Source organism: Trachurus trachurus (genome assembly GCF_905171665.1).
Source record: "Trachurus trachurus genome assembly, chromosome: 16".
In the NCBI taxonomy this organism is placed as follows: domain Eukaryota; kingdom Metazoa; phylum Chordata; class Actinopteri; order Carangiformes; family Carangidae; genus Trachurus; species Trachurus trachurus.
Genome location: NC_139902.1, coordinates 15794018 through 15811994, shown reverse-complemented (window position 1 = coordinate 15811994; position 17977 = coordinate 15794018). Strand labels below are relative to the sequence as shown.

General features: G+C 41.0%; 1 protein-coding gene across 1 annotated transcript; it reads right to left on the bottom strand.

The window, feature by feature from the left end:
• Positions 1–1069: 1069 nt before the first annotated feature.
• LOC310999561 (maternal B9.15 protein) lies at positions 1070–6778 on the bottom strand. The gene is made up of 5 exons (XM_083990034.1): positions 6554–6778; positions 3539–3716; positions 3273–3410; positions 2719–3052; positions 1070–2282 (listed from the first exon to the last, which is right to left on the bottom strand). Exons 2-5 carry the CDS (start codon positions 3709–3711, stop codon positions 2067–2069), a joined length of 861 nt encoding a protein of 286 aa, XP_083846160.1. The 5' UTR covers positions 3712–3716; positions 6554–6778; the 3' UTR covers positions 1070–2066.
• Positions 6779–17977: the final 11199 nt, after the last annotated feature.

Below are 17977 nucleotides of genomic sequence, written 5' to 3'. Positions count from 1 at the left end.
AGTCTGCCGCAAATGAATTCTTTGCTTCTTTGCTGTGTGTATGTGTGTGCGCGCGTGTGTGTTTGTGTGTTGGTGCATGCGTGCACGTGCGCGCGCACGTTCGCCCGCGTCTGGTGCGCTCCGAAACGTATTAAAGCGCAGGAATTACATTTCGGGTTTGTTGTTTTACAGTGTTTTACAATGAGCATGATGTTCGTAGCCTATATGTTTTTCTTCGGGTGGCCATGATCACTTTGGTCAGATAAAACGCAACTTTGGTAGAAAACACTAATTTAGAGTGTTTTGTTTATCAGGGAACAAGCCATGGTCTTGTTTTCCCTCCCTGAAAATGACAATAAAAAAACAAAACAAAAAAGCAGGCGAACTTAGTTAATAGAGAAGATTATTTGTTTTGGTTTGGGGTTTTTTTTTTCTAAATGCACCTCGAGGTTTTTGTTTGATTTGCGGGAACACTGTAACAGTGGTGAGCACGAGTTCCCCAACAGCTACAGTGTGACATCTGGTGGTTAGTCACTTCAACCTGTGACTTGTTGCGGTCTACCCTAAACACCCTGCAGGGTTCAGTGAGACTGGCCGTGACTTATGGCTGTCACGGCCTCTCACTCATTCAAAAATGATTACAGGTGATTTGCTGCTCACTGTCTAGTTTCTCAAATGTGCCTGTCAACATGTCTACTTTATTGTTGGATGTTTATAATGGTACCGTTTTCGTTTGGCAACCTGAATTGCACTTTAATTTCTTGCAAATTAATTGAAGAGGTAATTCAATTTTAGGTTGATCAAAGACTGCGACTGTAACTCTTCCCTCGCCCTTTTCACTAGAAAAAGACGGAACAACGTCATGACCTTGGGCTAAATGACGCACCCAGCACACAGGAGTGCTTCCGCTGCAACATCCTGCTAACGGTGTAGTGAGTGTCCTCACAGCCCTGAGAGACAGCATGAGCTGGAGCAAGGAGTTCAGAAGGCCAAGTGATTTCATGGTCAATTTCAAAATATGTTTTACAAGAGGAAACACCACAACCAACAAACTCTGTACTACTCAACAAAGAGAACACAACAACAAAACTACAGGTGGAGTTTGATTTAATCCATTGCAGTAAAAAAAAAAAGTAAATGCAGAAGAAAAACAAATGAGATTCAAAGCTGCATTAGAAGTAAAATAAATATGGTGCAAATAATTAAATAAACTGGGTACATAAGCATCAGTGACTGAAACAAGGTTTCATTATGGATACATAGTGGTAGCAGATTTTCATACTAAAGACATTATTTAATGTAAAAGCACAACTGAAAGCCGCCCATACATTTACCTTTGCAGTTTGACAGCAGCAGAAAGAGTTGAAGCAGTTTAAAACAACTTTTGTGCTCTGTGAAGTTAGATTTGCATTATGTAGCAGCCACTGTTAGTAAAAACAATATACAATTTCATGCATTAGCTGTGAGTTGAGCGCCATCCACTGGTGGCCAAATAAATTATGACAAAAAGACTGATATTAGAAAGTGTGGTATCCAAGTTCACAATTATATACAAGCAGTTTAGTAAAAAAAGATTCTTCTTAATATACATATATTGTCACTCTAGCTACAAATCATCAAAACCCTGAATCACATTTTACATTGATTGACTGTGAAGTACACACACAGTGGTCCACATCTGGTGAAACTGACAGGTGGTAATTAATAAAAAAATAACAGTTTAAAAACAATTATTTGGCATTGAGCATATTGCTGAGAGTCCCTGAGTTAGTCCAAGCACCCAGTGACTGAAGTCAGTATTAATGTGTACAGTACGTACGAAGATTAGCAGTGCAGACTTGACAGGAAAAAGTTTTCGCACAAGTTCAGTGGTGTCTCTGTGCTGAGCACAAGCAATCAATTACAACAGAATTCAAAAGGAGAGATGGATTACTACAGATTGTGCAAGGAACAACTTTAGACTATACAGTGAAAATGTTCTTTTTTGGCCCAGGTTTTGCTGAATTCAGAGACCTGACAGGACATGGCTCAGTTGAAGGAGCTTATAATGCTCAATCCACCTTTCACCCCAAGGATTCCTGGATGGTCTAACCCTTCACAGCTCCCCATGGCTGCAGACTGGCCTGAGGCAGAATGAACTGCGGAGATGGTTGTGGCGGCAAGATGTAGTAGCCAAATACCTGCTGGGGTGGAGGTGGTGGAGCCGGAGGTGCACACACTGTGGTGAGGAACACTGGAGCACCCTTCTTGTACTGAGGCCAAACTGGTGTAGGGTGGTAGTAGTACTGGAGGCTGGCAGGGAGCTAAACAAGGAGAAAGATTGGAACGAGAACATGAGATAAGCAAGGATGGTGGAGACTTGTAGTAGACACTCCTGGCTCCTTTCTATATCATACAATAATGAAATATGGGAATGACTGAGAAGCAGCTGACTACTGACAATAAATCGCATGTGACTATCACAATATGTTGTAGTTGTCTTCCATTTCGTTTCATATTTTTTCCAAAATCTTCTGCTCATCACCACTTCTACAATGTAGCACTAACATTTTAGTTACAGCTGTACAAAACACAATCCTTTTTCTGTATTACAATGTGTATTAAATGATAAAAAAACTGTTTACTTCCAACAATTAGGCACTGTAGTTTCTTTTCCACTGATACAAAAGTAAGTGATGCATTTCTTATGGACTATTTTCAGCTGCAGGTGAATCATCCTTATATCAAAAAAACATTTACCAAATTTCTGACGTATTTGATCTTATTTGGTCCTTCTCCATGTCGTTTCCGAATCCTGGGCACCATCACTACTGTGTAGGCGTCGCCTTCTGCCGAGTCCTTCTTGACAACTTCCTTCTCCTTTTCTTGCTCTCCCTCCATCTCCCCATCCTTCGACTCCTCCTCTGTGTCGCTGGACACAGTGGAACCACAATCTGAAGAGGTGGCAGAGTGGTAATCTGACGTGTCCAGGTTTAACGAGTCATCCTGTTCTCCCTTCATGCCTTCCTCGTCCTCTTCTTTCTCCTCGTCTTTGAAAGTGGCTATGGTGAAGGGCCTGCTGTTCTCTCCGGCTCTGTGAAGACAAAAGTAGATTATTTATAACCACAAGTCATTTAGTCTATAACATGTTCCTACTCCTTACTTCCCTCGTGTGATTATTCATCACTTTACAGAACACGCTGACGACACTTACTCACAATTCCTGGCTAGACTGAAAAAGCCTTGTTGTTGCTGAAGCGTGTCTGTCTGTGTCATTCTTTGCCTCTGCCTCAGCAGGCCACCCAGTGACTCACCTCGCAGACACCTCCAGAGGGTCGATCCACACTGTGATCTCGTGCGGTAGGCCCAGCTCGGTGGGGGTGAGCTCACTCTCCTCACATGCTCTCAGGACCACTTTGTCGCAAAGCACGCCGTTGTTTACCCGGATACATCTGTGAGGGATTGAAAAGTTAAAGATTCTGTGTATGCATTGATGTGCAGTTATTTTCTAAGCTGATATTTGGTGACAAAAACATTGTATGCACTGGAAAATGTGTAGAGTTAAGTTTGGGGTAATTACCTGTATGCCTGCCCTTTGCTGGGGCAGTCAGGGTACCAGTGACCCTCGTATTTGTCACATAGAAGTTTCTGCAGCTTCTCAGCAAATAATTCTGCCTTGGCTTCATCAAACTTGCCACGTGCCACAACCAGGCGTTTGAGGAAGTTGACTCCGGCCTTCACCTCTCTTTTCATGATGTCTGCAAAAACAAGTAGATAAAAAAAGAGAAAGATCAGCTAAAGCTGCCAAGAAAGAGTATGTGCGTCTGTAATCGCTTGCCCTGCTCAAACCAAAGCGCTGAGAGTGATCTGAGTTTTTGGTAACAGACTGTGACTTCCCCTGGATGATATGTGAGGGGGAGTAGGAACTTCTCAGAGATAACGGCACTTCCCTGTGTAGCTGCTCCTCAGCCTTACATTTTTATGACCTCCAGGTGAGCTCGGTGTTAAGTGTGTGCAAAGCACAAGCGGGGATTTAGAGCCGTGTCAACACCATGCCATGTCCGTGAAGGCTGAAGTTTGTATACAGGCAAACAAGATGCAAACTAGCACTGCTGTGTTGAAAATGTAGGTATTTTTGACATGCAAATCCAATGAGCTCACTGCGCTGTTTATCTACTGATAGCATGTCTGTTTGGGTTGAGTGCCAGTGTCAGCCTGACCAGGTGAGAACAGTGTGCTCAGTAAAGGCCAAGGCAAGTCAAACTTTGCAGAGCAGCACCACTCTGCTGATGTCCCTGATGAGAAAGCCATGCCTTGAACTTTGAGGTGCAGGCAGTGATTTGTTATTGTGGCTTGGAATAGACCACTGTTGCTTCAGGCTGTGTAATGTGTTGCGAGACAAAATAACTATTATGCCCCGAGACATGAAGCCACTGTCGCCACTTAAGAGCACTGGTGAGCCTACAATACACTAAGAGTAGTGGTAAGTTTAAATCCCTAACATATGTTTTGCCATTTCATGAACTGTAAGAGCACCAGTGTGTGATCAGCAGCAGTTATTAGTCTGCAAGGGTCAAATTGCATGTGCTCTTCTTGTTGTTGTTGTCATGGCAGCCTCCTCCGAAACTAAATGTGGTCATCACCAGAAAAATGGTAAAGAAAATTTGCAACATGCTAACATACGGGATGTCATTTTGTCTGACACATACTGTACATGAGCACAGGTTTATTTATTTATTATATAAATAAACAGGTTTTTCTGGTAGATCTGCCAGTTTGGGATTTCTGTTGCGAGTCTTAAGAATGTTAAAGTGGCCTTGTGCTTGAATTCCTGCTAATACAGCACAAAAGAAGTTGCAGGAATTCAAAATGGATGCGCTGTTCAGCCGACAGAGCCATTAGATGATGTGTTTGAGATTTGAAAAACATTAGTAAACACTTAACTACACTATAATGTTGTTCCCCTCTTGGTCTTTAATATAAATGCTATAAATGTTATAGCATCATAGAGTTCAGATCAGAAAATTGCCATTGCAATTGACATATACAAGCAGCTTGTTTAAGCCATTGAATAGTAACGAGATCCTGATTGATTACTATCATACAGGGCTAACAAAACCAGTCAATCAATAAGCCTGTCTTATCTCTAAACTGTAGGATTAACTGTGTTATTCATTGAGAAACTTCTTATTTTAAACTTAATAAATTATGTAAAAAGCTGACAGGACTGCTAACATTTTGGAGATACATAGTTTTCACAGAACATGTAGCACTGTTTTCTTCTAATTACCACACCAATACTTTTGTCTTTGTGGTCCAGGTGTTCACAGACAACAACATGCCCCATCCCACACACCACTACTGGTTCAGTATCAGGTGAGTCATGTTTTCAACTGGATTGCATCATGCCACATTAATGACTGTTTGTAGATAGTTAGAGGAACTAAAGCAGATTCACCACACACAGGGTGTGTTTTCTAGTGTCACTTTGATCTAATCAGAGGTTAAGAAAAAAGTGTACAGACATGACGACCAGAGCTGCACTCCATGTTACTGTATGTCTGTTTGCTGAACAATGACCTAGTGTCATTATCACAGTCTCTGCTGATACTGTTTTGATTTAATGCATGAGGACAACAATTAACAAGTTGACCCATTTGCAGTCTTGGATGTGACCCTGCTGCTTACAAGTGTGATTTCACTGCTAGATCACACACACAATAACACCAACAACCTGTTGGTCCTAGTTGTGGGTTTTGCATGCCATAACTTCTGTGTGTGTGTGTTTCCCAGGGGCCAAACAGGCCAAACCGATCTGTCCCACTACAATCAGTGTAATCAAGTCTGGGCCTGAGTGGTGGGGTGTGGGTGAGTAAGCCTCCAGGTGAGGGGTCTTTTGTCTGGTTTCGTCGACACCCACTTTTTAAGGTGACAACGAAACTTGCACCTATCTGCTGGAACAAAGGACACACAACAAAGAACAACAGGCGCAACCATGCATGCGACCCAAGGAGGGGGACACGTGTTTGTTGTGCGTGGCTGGTTGCGGACACCCACCACAACCAGGAAAAAGAAAATGAAAAAGGGTAAAGACAAAAAACATAATTCACACACCACCCCCTGTTCCTCTCTGTTGAGACAAAGGAAACTTAACGCTACATGCTGGAAATAACGCGCTCGGGTTTTCTGACAGTGCGGAAACCCCCCGGGTGGAAATTTAGAAAGTTAGTAGAAACTTATCGACGGTTGTGTTTTCGGTATTTACAACAACTCTGATTATTTAACCCAGTTTTTTAATAGCCTAATTCAATAGCCTACAATTTAAAGGCTTTACGCTCAGTTTGGAACAGTAAAAATAGTTGAGGCAAAACATACAGTTAGGAGTGAAATAATAAACAGTAGCCTAAAACAAAACAACAACTGGAAAACATGAATATCAATAATGAAAAAAGAGGCATGATACAGTGACTGACTCGAAATTATATTGTAACAAAGTAGCTTTGCTTTCCATCGTTAACTACAACGACATTCACGTTAACAAAGTAACATTAAAGGCGAAAATAACACAGGAAGAAGTGTAAACTACTGTACTCACGACGAAGAAGCAGAAAGAACAGTATCCTGTATGTGAACGGTGTGTGTCCTCGGTCCCCTGGTACCTTCCTTCTCCTCCCGTGTGTGCGTGTCGGTCGTCAGTGCTGCTGGTGAGTTGGAGTTATTATGGTCAGCACATGTTGCTTCCTTGTTCTCTGCTACACTCGCGGCTCTTGCTGCAACACAGACGTAACTTTACCGTCAGCGTGACTCACTTCCTTTACTCAGCGTCGTCGTGAGCAAGAGCTGACTGGCCCCCGGCGAGAGGGACACCCCACCCCGCCCGGCCCAAATATGGGCAGTCAAGGTAAACAGCTGAGTTACTACTACGCTACGTTACGTTTGTCCGTCCCTAAAAAAGCGAAAGATTGCATTTCGTTGCCCTCTGATGACATTTCTTGTAATAGCTATTGTAACTCAAAATGAGCCATTGTTGTCGAAGGGATGAGTGTGCGTGGCAGAAAACAGAGGGATTATAGTGACTCTACTTTTGCTTCCACTTCCACTTCTTAACAAGACAGCCCTTTATCATTTCATTTAAATCCTTCTAATCCAATCCATTCTCATTATGATGTAATCATCTGTCAACAGCAGTAGCCTACCAGAAAGTAAAAGTAGGTAGGCCTCTTGCGTCAAGAAGTCTAGGCTTATCAACAAAATGGCCTTGAAAGTCTTGAAAGCACTCACTGTGCAACATAGTCCCTCAAAGCATGGTATAAAAAAACACTTCATTACAAGTCCTACAATCAAAAGCAGGATAAAAGTATTAGGCTATAGTTAACAAAGTCTTACATACAGCCACCATGCCATACAACAGGTAGGCCTAGAGCTTCAGTCAAAATGTACTTGAGTAAATTGACTTTGTTTTTTCCCACTACATGGTTTTCCTTGCTCCCATTAAAGTAGAAGTAGTTTCACTGTTACATCTGTCATGTTGTTTTCCAACATAGACAGTGTGTGGGTAGTGGATACAATTCTGTGCGTGGATCTCATATTGTAAAGTCTTTTTGCAGTTTAACAATGTTCCTGATCTCTTCAATTAACATTTTGTCGAGTTGTGAGTGTGTTAATCTGAGTAATGTTAATGTTACACACCCAGTGATCTTTTGACCACAGAGCTCCAGACATAACAAGGTCTGAGTCAGTGGGTTGAAGCTCAATAAAGCATCCATAAATTCCTGCAGTTCACAGCATCGTAGACTGGAAGCCTGCAGCTCTCACTCACATTATAGGTCCATATTATCAGATTATCAAAATAGTGTTATACAGGAGGGCTTCTTTTTCTCTTCTTACATTTACATATTTTAAGAGTGTTCAAACAAAATTATTTTGAGGAAAATAACATGATACATACCAGTGGTTGTTTGACCCCATGACCTTTATTGTTTACTAGTATCAGCTGTGAAACCTCATATAGACAGGTGTGTGCCTTTCTAAATCATGACCAGTTAGTTGATTTTACTGTAAGTGGATGTAATTAAGGTGTATAAACATATCAAAGATGATCAAGAGAAGTATGAAAGCTAAATTTAAAGTGTCATAACAACAGTGTCTGGATAATGTGTGATGATAATGTGTGTGACCCCCCCACCCCCCTTTTTTTTATGAATTAGGAGACAATTTCTGTTTGTGTTTAAAGAATTTCGCTTAAGGCTACAACACAAATAGGAACACTCTCCAAATAGCACTATACATTGCACTTGTAGGTTACTATGCTTTCACCTTCAGTTCATACCAAATCACCTGCTCCTGGAGAGTGCGCTGGTCTTTCGTCATCTGAATGTTTGGTCATTATCTTCAGGTTTATTAGTCACCAGCGAGCTTTGAGCCACCATTAAAAGTGTTTGCTGAAAGTGTAAGTTAATTTCCCAGTCCACGTAAAAGGAAAAAGTCATATTTTGAAATGAGATTTACAGGATTTTTCAGTGTTTGGTTGCCTATATAATCAAACAGTATAATGATATATCCTCCTTTGTTGGTTAATCATGTGTTTCATCTGTAAAATCTGAATGTAGGCTACATAATCATTAGTTGTGAAATGAATGTGTTAAACATTATCAAATGAAAATAAATAGTGTTATATCCATGCAAATATGGAATCGGAACTACAACTACTTAAGCACAGAGCTTTATTAGTTATTTTTTGCAGTTTCTTTTTCAAAAAGTAGAAAGGATAACTTTTAATAATATTGCACAGTTTTTTTTAAAGATGTTGATCCGTGTGTTGCATTTCACACCAACCCAGTGTTTGTTTCTCTGTGCGACCACTAGAGAGCAGGCTGGTTTCTTTTCTCAGACTGCATTCAGTCAGAAAGTGTGAGAAATGTCAGTAGAAAGTCAGCCACACCAGAAATGCTGCTTTTCTCTCTTTATCGTCATTGCTGCATAATCATTTATCATTTCTCCTCATCAACTTTCACTCCAGGATGATAAACTCTTTGTGCCTTAATAGACCATCTTTCCTGCATATACTCAATTTTTTAGTCAAATACTCTTATCGGGCATAAATTCAGTTTTAGATTATGTCCTTTGGCAGGACTTATGGCTGCAGCGCTATCCCAAGGAGAAATCGTGTGTTTAATGATTAATGAACAAGTAATCAGCTCAGTATAATTTCCCAGCATTTCTTCCGTCAAGTCATAAATGAACATAAATCTGTTCTTCCCCCCTGCTCTGCATACCTGTATTCTGACTTTTTTCACTCCTTTCAGCATTAATTGCTTTGTTTCTTCTCTTCAGTCTAAGTTTTCATTCTTTCCTTCTCTTATCAGTTGCAGCAGAGTGGTGTCATGTGAGTGCAGGTAGGTTGAGGACAGTGTCAGATCTGTGTGGATTTTTCTTCACTCCTTCCTCCACTGGATGCCCCAGATGCCAACTCAAGAGTAAATTATTGCTGCGAGTGTGCAAGAGAGAGATAGAAATAGATAGATAGATATAGAGAGACATGGGGGGATGCAATGAGAGAAGTAGAAAGTGTGGAAGAGTGGGTGTCTTTAGTATTGATTAGCATTGCTTTGGCAACTGATGGAAATTAAATTGCCTTCTCTGTCTTTGTTTCCCCTCCGCCTCTCTGTCTCACTTCTCTTGACCTCCTTCCCACTCCAGCTCTCTGAGCTGAACCTTTGCTGGCAATTCCTGTTGATTGCTGTACGACTGAGTGCATTACAGTGTCTTTAAACAAGCAATTAATTTTCTCAAAGAGTCACAGGTCATTCCTTCTTTCTAATCCTGGTGTTGCTTGTCAGACCCCACAGCCTCTGCACAACTTTCTCTATCTGAACACTATTGATTTCCCTTGTCAGTCTGTCATTTGTGCTCCTCAAACACTGGCGAGTATTCTGCTGCGATAATAGGAACCCAGACTGGGATACTTCATACACACACACACACGCACACATTCAGTGTACATTTTTCCTCACAAGTGTCATCATGATTTTGTAGATAAGTATTGGAAATGAAACCACTTGACCTCGAAATGTGATCATTCTTTTTCAGGAACAGGCACTCTCTGAATGCGTCTGACGGTATCAATGAAGCCCACGCGCATACACCACAAGTAGCTTGCTACGCCTTTAAAAACATATTGATTTTTCTCTTTCGCAGGGAGCTTAATGTGATCGATCGGCCAGGCCCTTTCAAGATCAGCGCCAGTATAAGCATCTCTTCCCCTAACACACATGCTGCCTCTTTCCCCTCAGGTAATGATTGTCCTTGGGCTGGGGGAATAGTTTGTCTGCATTTAGAGAGAGAAGCGTTTCTTGTGGCATCTAGTCCTTTCCCTCCTCTCTTGTGCCCAGTAATGTGCTTAAGTATGGAGGGTATATTTGACTCCTTAACAAAAGGCATGGGCGAATGCAGCACACACCTCCTGACCTTTATCATCCACCCACCCCCCCTCTCCTCCTCTTCCTCTCCACCTCTCAGCGGGTCGATACCTATTTATATTTGCAATGCATTAGACCAGTGCCCTCTTTTTAGATTGAAAAAGTTGGCTTTGCTCAGTTTGGTGCCTCAAACCAACACAAAGCTTTTCTTGAACATGTTGCACCTTTTTCTGCATCTTTTTAAGGTGTATTGTGATCAGCGTAATAGCAGTCATCTGTCTGGTTTTCTCTTTAAAAAGCAAAAACTAAGACCTATTTAAATTATGATTTAGAAGACGCTTGATCAACCTTTCACCCTACCCTGCAATGATGCTTAGCCTGATGGTCTGAACAAAGCTTAATAGTGGTCATGAGAAAAATCAGTGCAGTCATGAAAAGAAATTGTGAGAAAAAAAAATCTTCTTCTTGATGGTATATTTATTTGAGAATGTTAAAACTTGACCTTGAAAATGTGGAAAAGAAAAACAGCTTTTAAACCAACATGGATGAGACAACACATTAAACCTGCATTAATGACCTTGTAGCCACTTGGGGGCAGTGGAAACAAACTGTACACAGCACAACACTGAAATCCATTTTTAAGTGGATATGGAAAACCTATTAGCAAACAGTTTCTTGTTTACACCTTAACGTCATTCTACATTTGGAGCATATGGCAACCTGATGAAATTAGATCCAATATTCACTCTCTTTTAGCTTTGTTTTTGGTCTCAACCTTTGAGGGGATTATTTGGTGATGGCTAAATCGCTAAATTCAACATATAGTTGTTAACTTTATTCGTTTTGTTGAGGAAGGCACTATAGAAAGTTTGCACAGCAGAGAGAAAGCCTCCTAAAATACATACCTTTACAACTATGTTTCCCCATTTCCACGGGAATGGGTAAAACCACAATGTTCTGTTTTGTGAAACTGGAGAGATTGACCTTTTCAGGAGCTAAACCAAGAAATGGATCTGAAAGTTCATACATAAACACATGGAACCGGTGACAAGATGTCCTAAAGGGCATTGGTTGGCAAATGTTCGCTACAGTGTGAGGGGCAAACCATTTACAGATATTGAATATATTAATTAGCACAATTATAATGCCAACACCTTAACCTACTAAAGCTTTTGTAAAAATGAATGGCTTTGATATTTTGGAGGGAAAATTCCCACAGACTCATTCCAGTTTTGCACATGGCCCTAAACTGTTAGGGTTCAAGTGCTATATGTGCGTGTTGATGTATTCCCTCCCCTCATGTTTTCTCTGTAGATAAGGCATCCTTACATCCACGCTTAAATTTTGTTAACCTAAGCCGTGGACAGGATTAAATCAGCAAGAAAGCTGTTTCTCACCAGATTTAATTTGGTTGGTGACTTTTTAATTGCCTATATTTCATCTCCTCTCCTAGATTCAGACAATTGCAGCCTAAACATCACATACATTACAGCACTGACCATCTTCTAAGTGCATTGGGGATAAACAATATAACACAGAAAAAGATAAAACAGAGTAAAAGTAATAAATATACCAATAACTGTAGAGTATATATTCAACAAACTCTGAGTGCGTGACCTTTTGGGTGATTTACTGCTCATGCCAAACTTTTGCCCTCTATTCAAAAAGCTTACACATTATACTCCCTGGTGTTTAAAGTTAGACTTCTTTGAATTCAACAAATCTCCCTTCGACTAACTTCTGATGTTTTTAAACTTAAATGCGAAACTCGCAGCCAGCTGAATGAGGAACAAGGTGGAAAACCAGCAAAATTTTAGTTTTCTCTTCGTATAATTTGGTCACACATTGTTTTTCCACATCTGTAATTTACCAATAATTTGAAAATGAATTGCTCATATTTGTTGAATCATGTGCTTACACTGATAAATTGACTATTTAAGAGTGTCCACATTGTTAACCTGCTGGAAATTATTCAAAAAATACCCATTTCTTGTTAAAGTGATACCCATCACTTTATGGAGGTACAATTATGAATGCTTGAAATCCCCGTTGGTACTCTTTCCCCTATTAACAATTTTTTCTTAATGTCGTGCACATGCATGCTCTAAAACATCTGTCGTTTAAATGAGACTTTAATTTGGAGGAGTTTAGTAGAAGGTTTAGTCATGAATCTTCAGTGCACTGTGCAAACTCTGCCACTGCATAAATGTCCAGGAACTACTTGTATAATGTTGAAGAATTTAACATATGCAAGTCTGTGCTGTGAGAGGCGTCGGGTGGTTCAGTTTACCGTGTGCCCCCGCTGGCCTGCAATCGAATCGTGCCAGCGCTCTTGACTCCCCTCTGTCTCCCCTCTGCTGTCTCAACAATTAAATCAGTCAAGGTGAATGCACTGCCCACTCTCTCTCTCTTTCTTTTACCTTCTTTTTAGAAAGAAATTGACAAATATATCAAAGCATGGGCTGGTATAATAGTTCATTTTATGACAGCACAACACAAACAAGTTGGCTTATTATGAAACATTTCACCTGTATGTCAGCAGTTGCCATGGAGATTCTGAGCAGATATGTGAGGCTCTGTTTAATGGTCTGACCTTAACCTTGTACTTTCTCGATTGTGGACTTTCATGATGTTATAAACACATGGGCATACTTTATACCATGAATCAATATTTCAGCAGCAGGCCTGTTCTTCAAACACATTAAGCATTTCTTCTTCCCTTGATAATAATAAGCAAACTTGTGCTCTGACTCAAATATTACTTTTGCCTTTATATGTTGTAGATCTTATATATTTCTTGAACTGATTTCCTGAAGTCCCCCATAGCCTTGAACCACCATTTACAAACCTTTCCCCTCCCCCATCTGCATTTCTTTCTCTGCCCCTTTTTGCCCCTCTGTCCTACTCTCTCTCTCTTTCTCTCTCGCTCTCTCTCTCTCTCTCCTGCAAGCTGTGTCTCTTTCCTGTGTGCTGGGGGGCCAACGGAGGGGAAGTACACCACGAAAGAAAAGCACTCTCTCAGTTCAAGTGCACAGGCTTAAAGACACAGCTGGCTTCAACAAAGGGGGAATATGACAAGGGGAAAACAGTCGTGGAAAGGCAGAAGAATGACCTACTGACAAGGCGGCTGTGTACATAGAGACAGTACAGGGATCATTTCACAAAAAGAAGAGCGCGGGGGGGTGGGGGGTGGGGGGGAGCGGTAGAGAAAAAAAAATTGTGAACAGGAAAACGCAGAAAAAATGTCTCCTCCCCTTTTACTCTCTCCACGTCTACTCCTCCTATTCCCTCCCACCTTCCTTTCTTTCAATCTCTGTCCCTCCCTCTCTCCTTCATTCCTACCCTGCATGTATGCGCACACACACTCACACACACACACACACTCACACATACACACACACACACAGATACACACACAATGACTGATGCCTTCTCCCTCCTTCTCATGCATTCTCCGTTTTCTCAGCTCTCTCTGCACCACTCAGACTTTTGTGTGAATGTCCTTTTTTCGGTATGGCGTACGGTGGAACCGGTTCTACACAGCTCCAGCACATGCTATCCCAGCCACAAACTGAGCAACAGCAGCAGCAGCAGCAGCAACAGCAACAGCAGCAACAGCAGCAGCAGCAGCAGCAGCAGCAGCTCCTCCTGCCTCTCACTTTACTGCTTGTGACTTTATCTGCTTGTCTTTCCCTCTGGTACTTTTCCTCACGGTGCTGATTTCCTTTGTCCATAAGGCATGTTTCCCTTCAAAGTCCTGAGGGGTGAGGAAAAGAGAAGCCGCGTCTGAGGAAGGGGAGATGAGTGAACAGCGAATATAAGATGTGACGAGGCTGGAGTGAAACAGAGATGCAAGGCTGCAAGTCAGGAGGGAGAGCACTAACTCGAGAGTGGGGAAGAGGGGACAGAGAGAAGGAATCAAGTTGGAAAGAAACGCGGGAAAAGGTAAAAAAAAAAAAAAAAAAAAAGAGCAGACTTATGCAACATAAACTGGAATTATCTTGTATTTCGTTGTTTCCCTTTTGAACTGCTATTTCGATAGAAAAGTAATCATATAGACACATTATTTCTGCCTTTAAGTGTTTTTGCTGTCTATCTCGTCTTGATTGCTGTTCCCAGCTCTGGTTTGGTTTCTGTTGGTTTCTGTACCTAAAGTCATTTTTCTTCCTCCCACTCCCGCTGGAACATTTCCCCTGTCTCCACGCTACTCCTGTAATCCAGCCATGCCTTTTATCTCTCTGTATTTGCTAGATAAAATATGTCTGTTTGCTGGAAGAGTTCTTGCCTGAAATTAAGCTCAGTATTAGTTAAAGACTCAGGCTGCTTTTGGGGCCCAGTTGTGAGGACGAAGGGGAAGGAAGAACGGGGTCGGGGCACTCACTTCTGTGCCATTATTCTGCGTCAGTCACAGTCTTTGTAAATCTTTTCCTGCACAGTGTTAGAGTACGCGCTTAGTGAGTGAATGTTTGTGGCCTGATTGTGGTTTTTGTTTCAGCTGATAAGACACTGTTAAAAAATATGACACAAAGTATTTGAATTATTTGGCCATCATCCTCCCTGCTCTGGAATTGACACGTCCCACCCTCCACTTCCCCTTACTGTTTGTTTGCGGTCTCAGTATGTGTCCCCGCTACACTGCACATGACCAAGCCTCATATCTGTGTGTCTCTCAGTGTCCACTAACACCTAACTTCCCTCTCTTAATACCTTTCAAGCTTTGTGTCCACACCGCCCTCCACTCATCCTTGCTGTCCTGTGTGTTCTCTGCTCTGCCTCCATTGTTTAATATCGACAAGTTAATGTCGTCCCCCGCATGTGTGCTCGAGGACCTGCGATATATCCTCATTCTGTCCATGACCTTAACAAGCCTGTCCATCTCCATGGAGACTCGACACAAGCTTTCAGTCCCTGTACTCCTGACTGCAGGCAAACAAACTCAAAAAATACCCCAGTTGTCTCCAGGCCAGGGTGCGCCATTTGGCAGAGGGCAGAAATAAGGTTTTCCCGATGAGTGGATCAGAGGAGGACTGCGGGGATAATGGTCGTCTTGATGGTGTTGATAGAAAGAGTCTGAATACAGGTTTAAGTTGAGGAACCAAAGTCCCAGACATCCGACCTTGATGACTGATGGCTGCTTGTTGCCCACAGAGTGGGTGTAGCAGAGGCCGTCAAGTGTAGAGGTACAGAGATATTTGTTTTTTACTGGTGGAGGATTCGTTGAGATAATTAAACTGAACGTGTAATGAAAATAAAGTAGGTTGTTAGATGTTCTTCCAGATGTTTGTGATAGCATCCATGATCGACCACTGGTATCACAGTGCTGTATTGATTGTACAAATTTTAATCTTCAAATGCAGGCCATTAAGTCTTGAGGTTGGTATATTAGGCAGTAAAGTCACCTTGACAAGTTGAATTTCAGTAAACCATTTATTCATTTTGACTATCTAAATTCTCTATGGGGAGCTATAATTACACTAAATGATCAAAACACTAGCAAGTGAGACAATGGAGATAGATAGACCTCAACAATAGATACTTGAATTTGCTTCCTGTACTCAGTAATTTACACCGCTCTGTTTTAGGCCTTGCTCAGTGGTTTATGAAAAGTCTGAAAGATTTTGTGTTATGCCAAAGAATCATAGAGAAGACATGACATTGCTGCGTGTTAAACTGTAGGTGATGTGCAACTGGTGAGGTATAGCAGATTGACCATTTTTTCATTATTAATGAGTACGCCAATTTCTTGGTGTGAAAAATGCCATAATTACAATTCCAAATTGATGCCCTGCTCAGATTGCTTACTGTGTTCAACCAGCCATCCAAAACCCAAATATAATATCAGTTTGCTGTTGTATAGCACCAGCAAATATTCACACTGGAGAGTCCAAGACGAGTGATTTCTTTGCACTTTTGCTCAAGAGAGACTAAACATATGAATTGGTTAATATTGTATTTGCAATTTAATTTTCCATTGATTGACTAATTGATGTCCACTAATCATTTCACAACATATTGACCTTAATGTGTGGAGTTGGTGTGATGTTATCCAGCAGTGGGAGCTCGATGTGGCATTTCGTACCGCACAACTGACAGTGAGGCTGCCACAGTTGTGTGTTCACCGCATTCATTTAGTGCTGCTATTTGAGAAATATCTCTCTGTATCCAAGGGCCCTGATACAGATGGGTTATATTTGCCTCTAATATCAAATAGCTTGGTGGTTTTAGTTTCTTTAATTGATTTTACACAAGATAGATATTGATTAGATATTTACGACATATTTATGACAAATTTCTTGGAAGATTCTTTAAATTCTGGATAAAATGTAATTCATACAAATGTCTGTGGTTCATCCACATTTAATGGATTAAACATTTTGCAATCCATTTTCAAACTAGCTGAAAACACAGAAAGCATTGTTGAATAAATCCTCCTGGTATCTGCTCTGACATTAAGACAACCTCTAATATCCTAACACTTAAAGCATGAGGTAAAATATGAGGCTTTGCTTGTATCTCCACAGCCATGCCTCTGAATACTTTGGCAGAAACAATGGATTACCCTGGCTTATTGTACTGACTATGAATGTATCAGTTATTTAAAACCTCTTCGACGTTAGGCCACCACTTACCGATCCCAGCACATCTAAACTTCAGAGTGCAGAGGATGCCGTTAATGTGTTGCACTTCATAAAACATAACCTTCACTATCAATTATGTAGTTCTGGTGTGAAAGAGACGGGAAAAAGGGCCACACACAACAGGCGGCAGGGTCCGGCGTGGAGAGAAAGCACTGCACCATGTGACTGCTGTGGATGTACTAACGCTCTCTCACGGTCTGAGTGAGAGCTATTCCCCCTGGACGCAGTGCTCCAGTTGCATCAGTGTTTGTCTGCCTTCTCTAGGACATGGGGCTGAAATGGGGCTGGAACTGAGAGAGCTCCATCTGGATACCCATAGGGCTTTCCTACTTTATAAGCAGAGCACTGATAATGTTTCTAAATGTTGCACAAAGTTTGACCAGTTTCAGTTGGCTGGCTGAATTGAAGTTTTTGCGTTTTGTCCCATTTGCAGGAAGTGTTTTGGTATTATTCTCAGATGTTGTTGATATGATGTGTAGTAATATTACAAAATATATAGAACAAGCCTATTACTACTTGACCAGATATTTTTTTCAATACTAATTATATAATACTCATAAATGTTTTAGGATTTGTAATTGTATATTTTGTCTATCTATAGAGGGGTATTCTAACTTCTGGCACAACTTTGCCAACTTTGAGTCTATTGACGTCTATTATGTTATTATTGTTATGTTGTTTTACACATCTGAGCTTGATCACATCTATATATTGTATTTAATACCATTCAGTATATACAATATGATGTACTTGGACTTGGACATTGTGCAGTCAGTGTAGTACATTTGGGCCAATTTTTAAAATAACACAAAAATGACGAATACTGTACGTTTGAGCTTTAAGAAACAGTGTAAGCTCGACATACAGTTTATTTTATTATTAAATTGTTAAATGTTTTGATCAGTACAGTATCATCATAATAACACTTTAATGAATCTGTTTTTGTCTTCTTTAATTTTCAAC

Coding starts and splice junctions, on each gene's coding strand:
- LOC310999561 (XM_083990034.1), bottom strand. CDS start 3,711: ATGAAAAGAGAGGTGAAGGCCGGAGTCAACTTCCTCAAACGCCTGGTT. Junction 3,053..3,272: donor CCTCTGGAGGTGTCTGCGAG/GTGAGTCACTGG, acceptor TTGTCTTCACAG/AGCCGGAGAGAACAGCAGGC. Junction 2,283..2,718: donor TCAAATACGTCAGAAATTTG/GTAAATGTTTTT, acceptor CTCCTTGTTTAG/CTCCCTGCCAGCCTCCAGTA.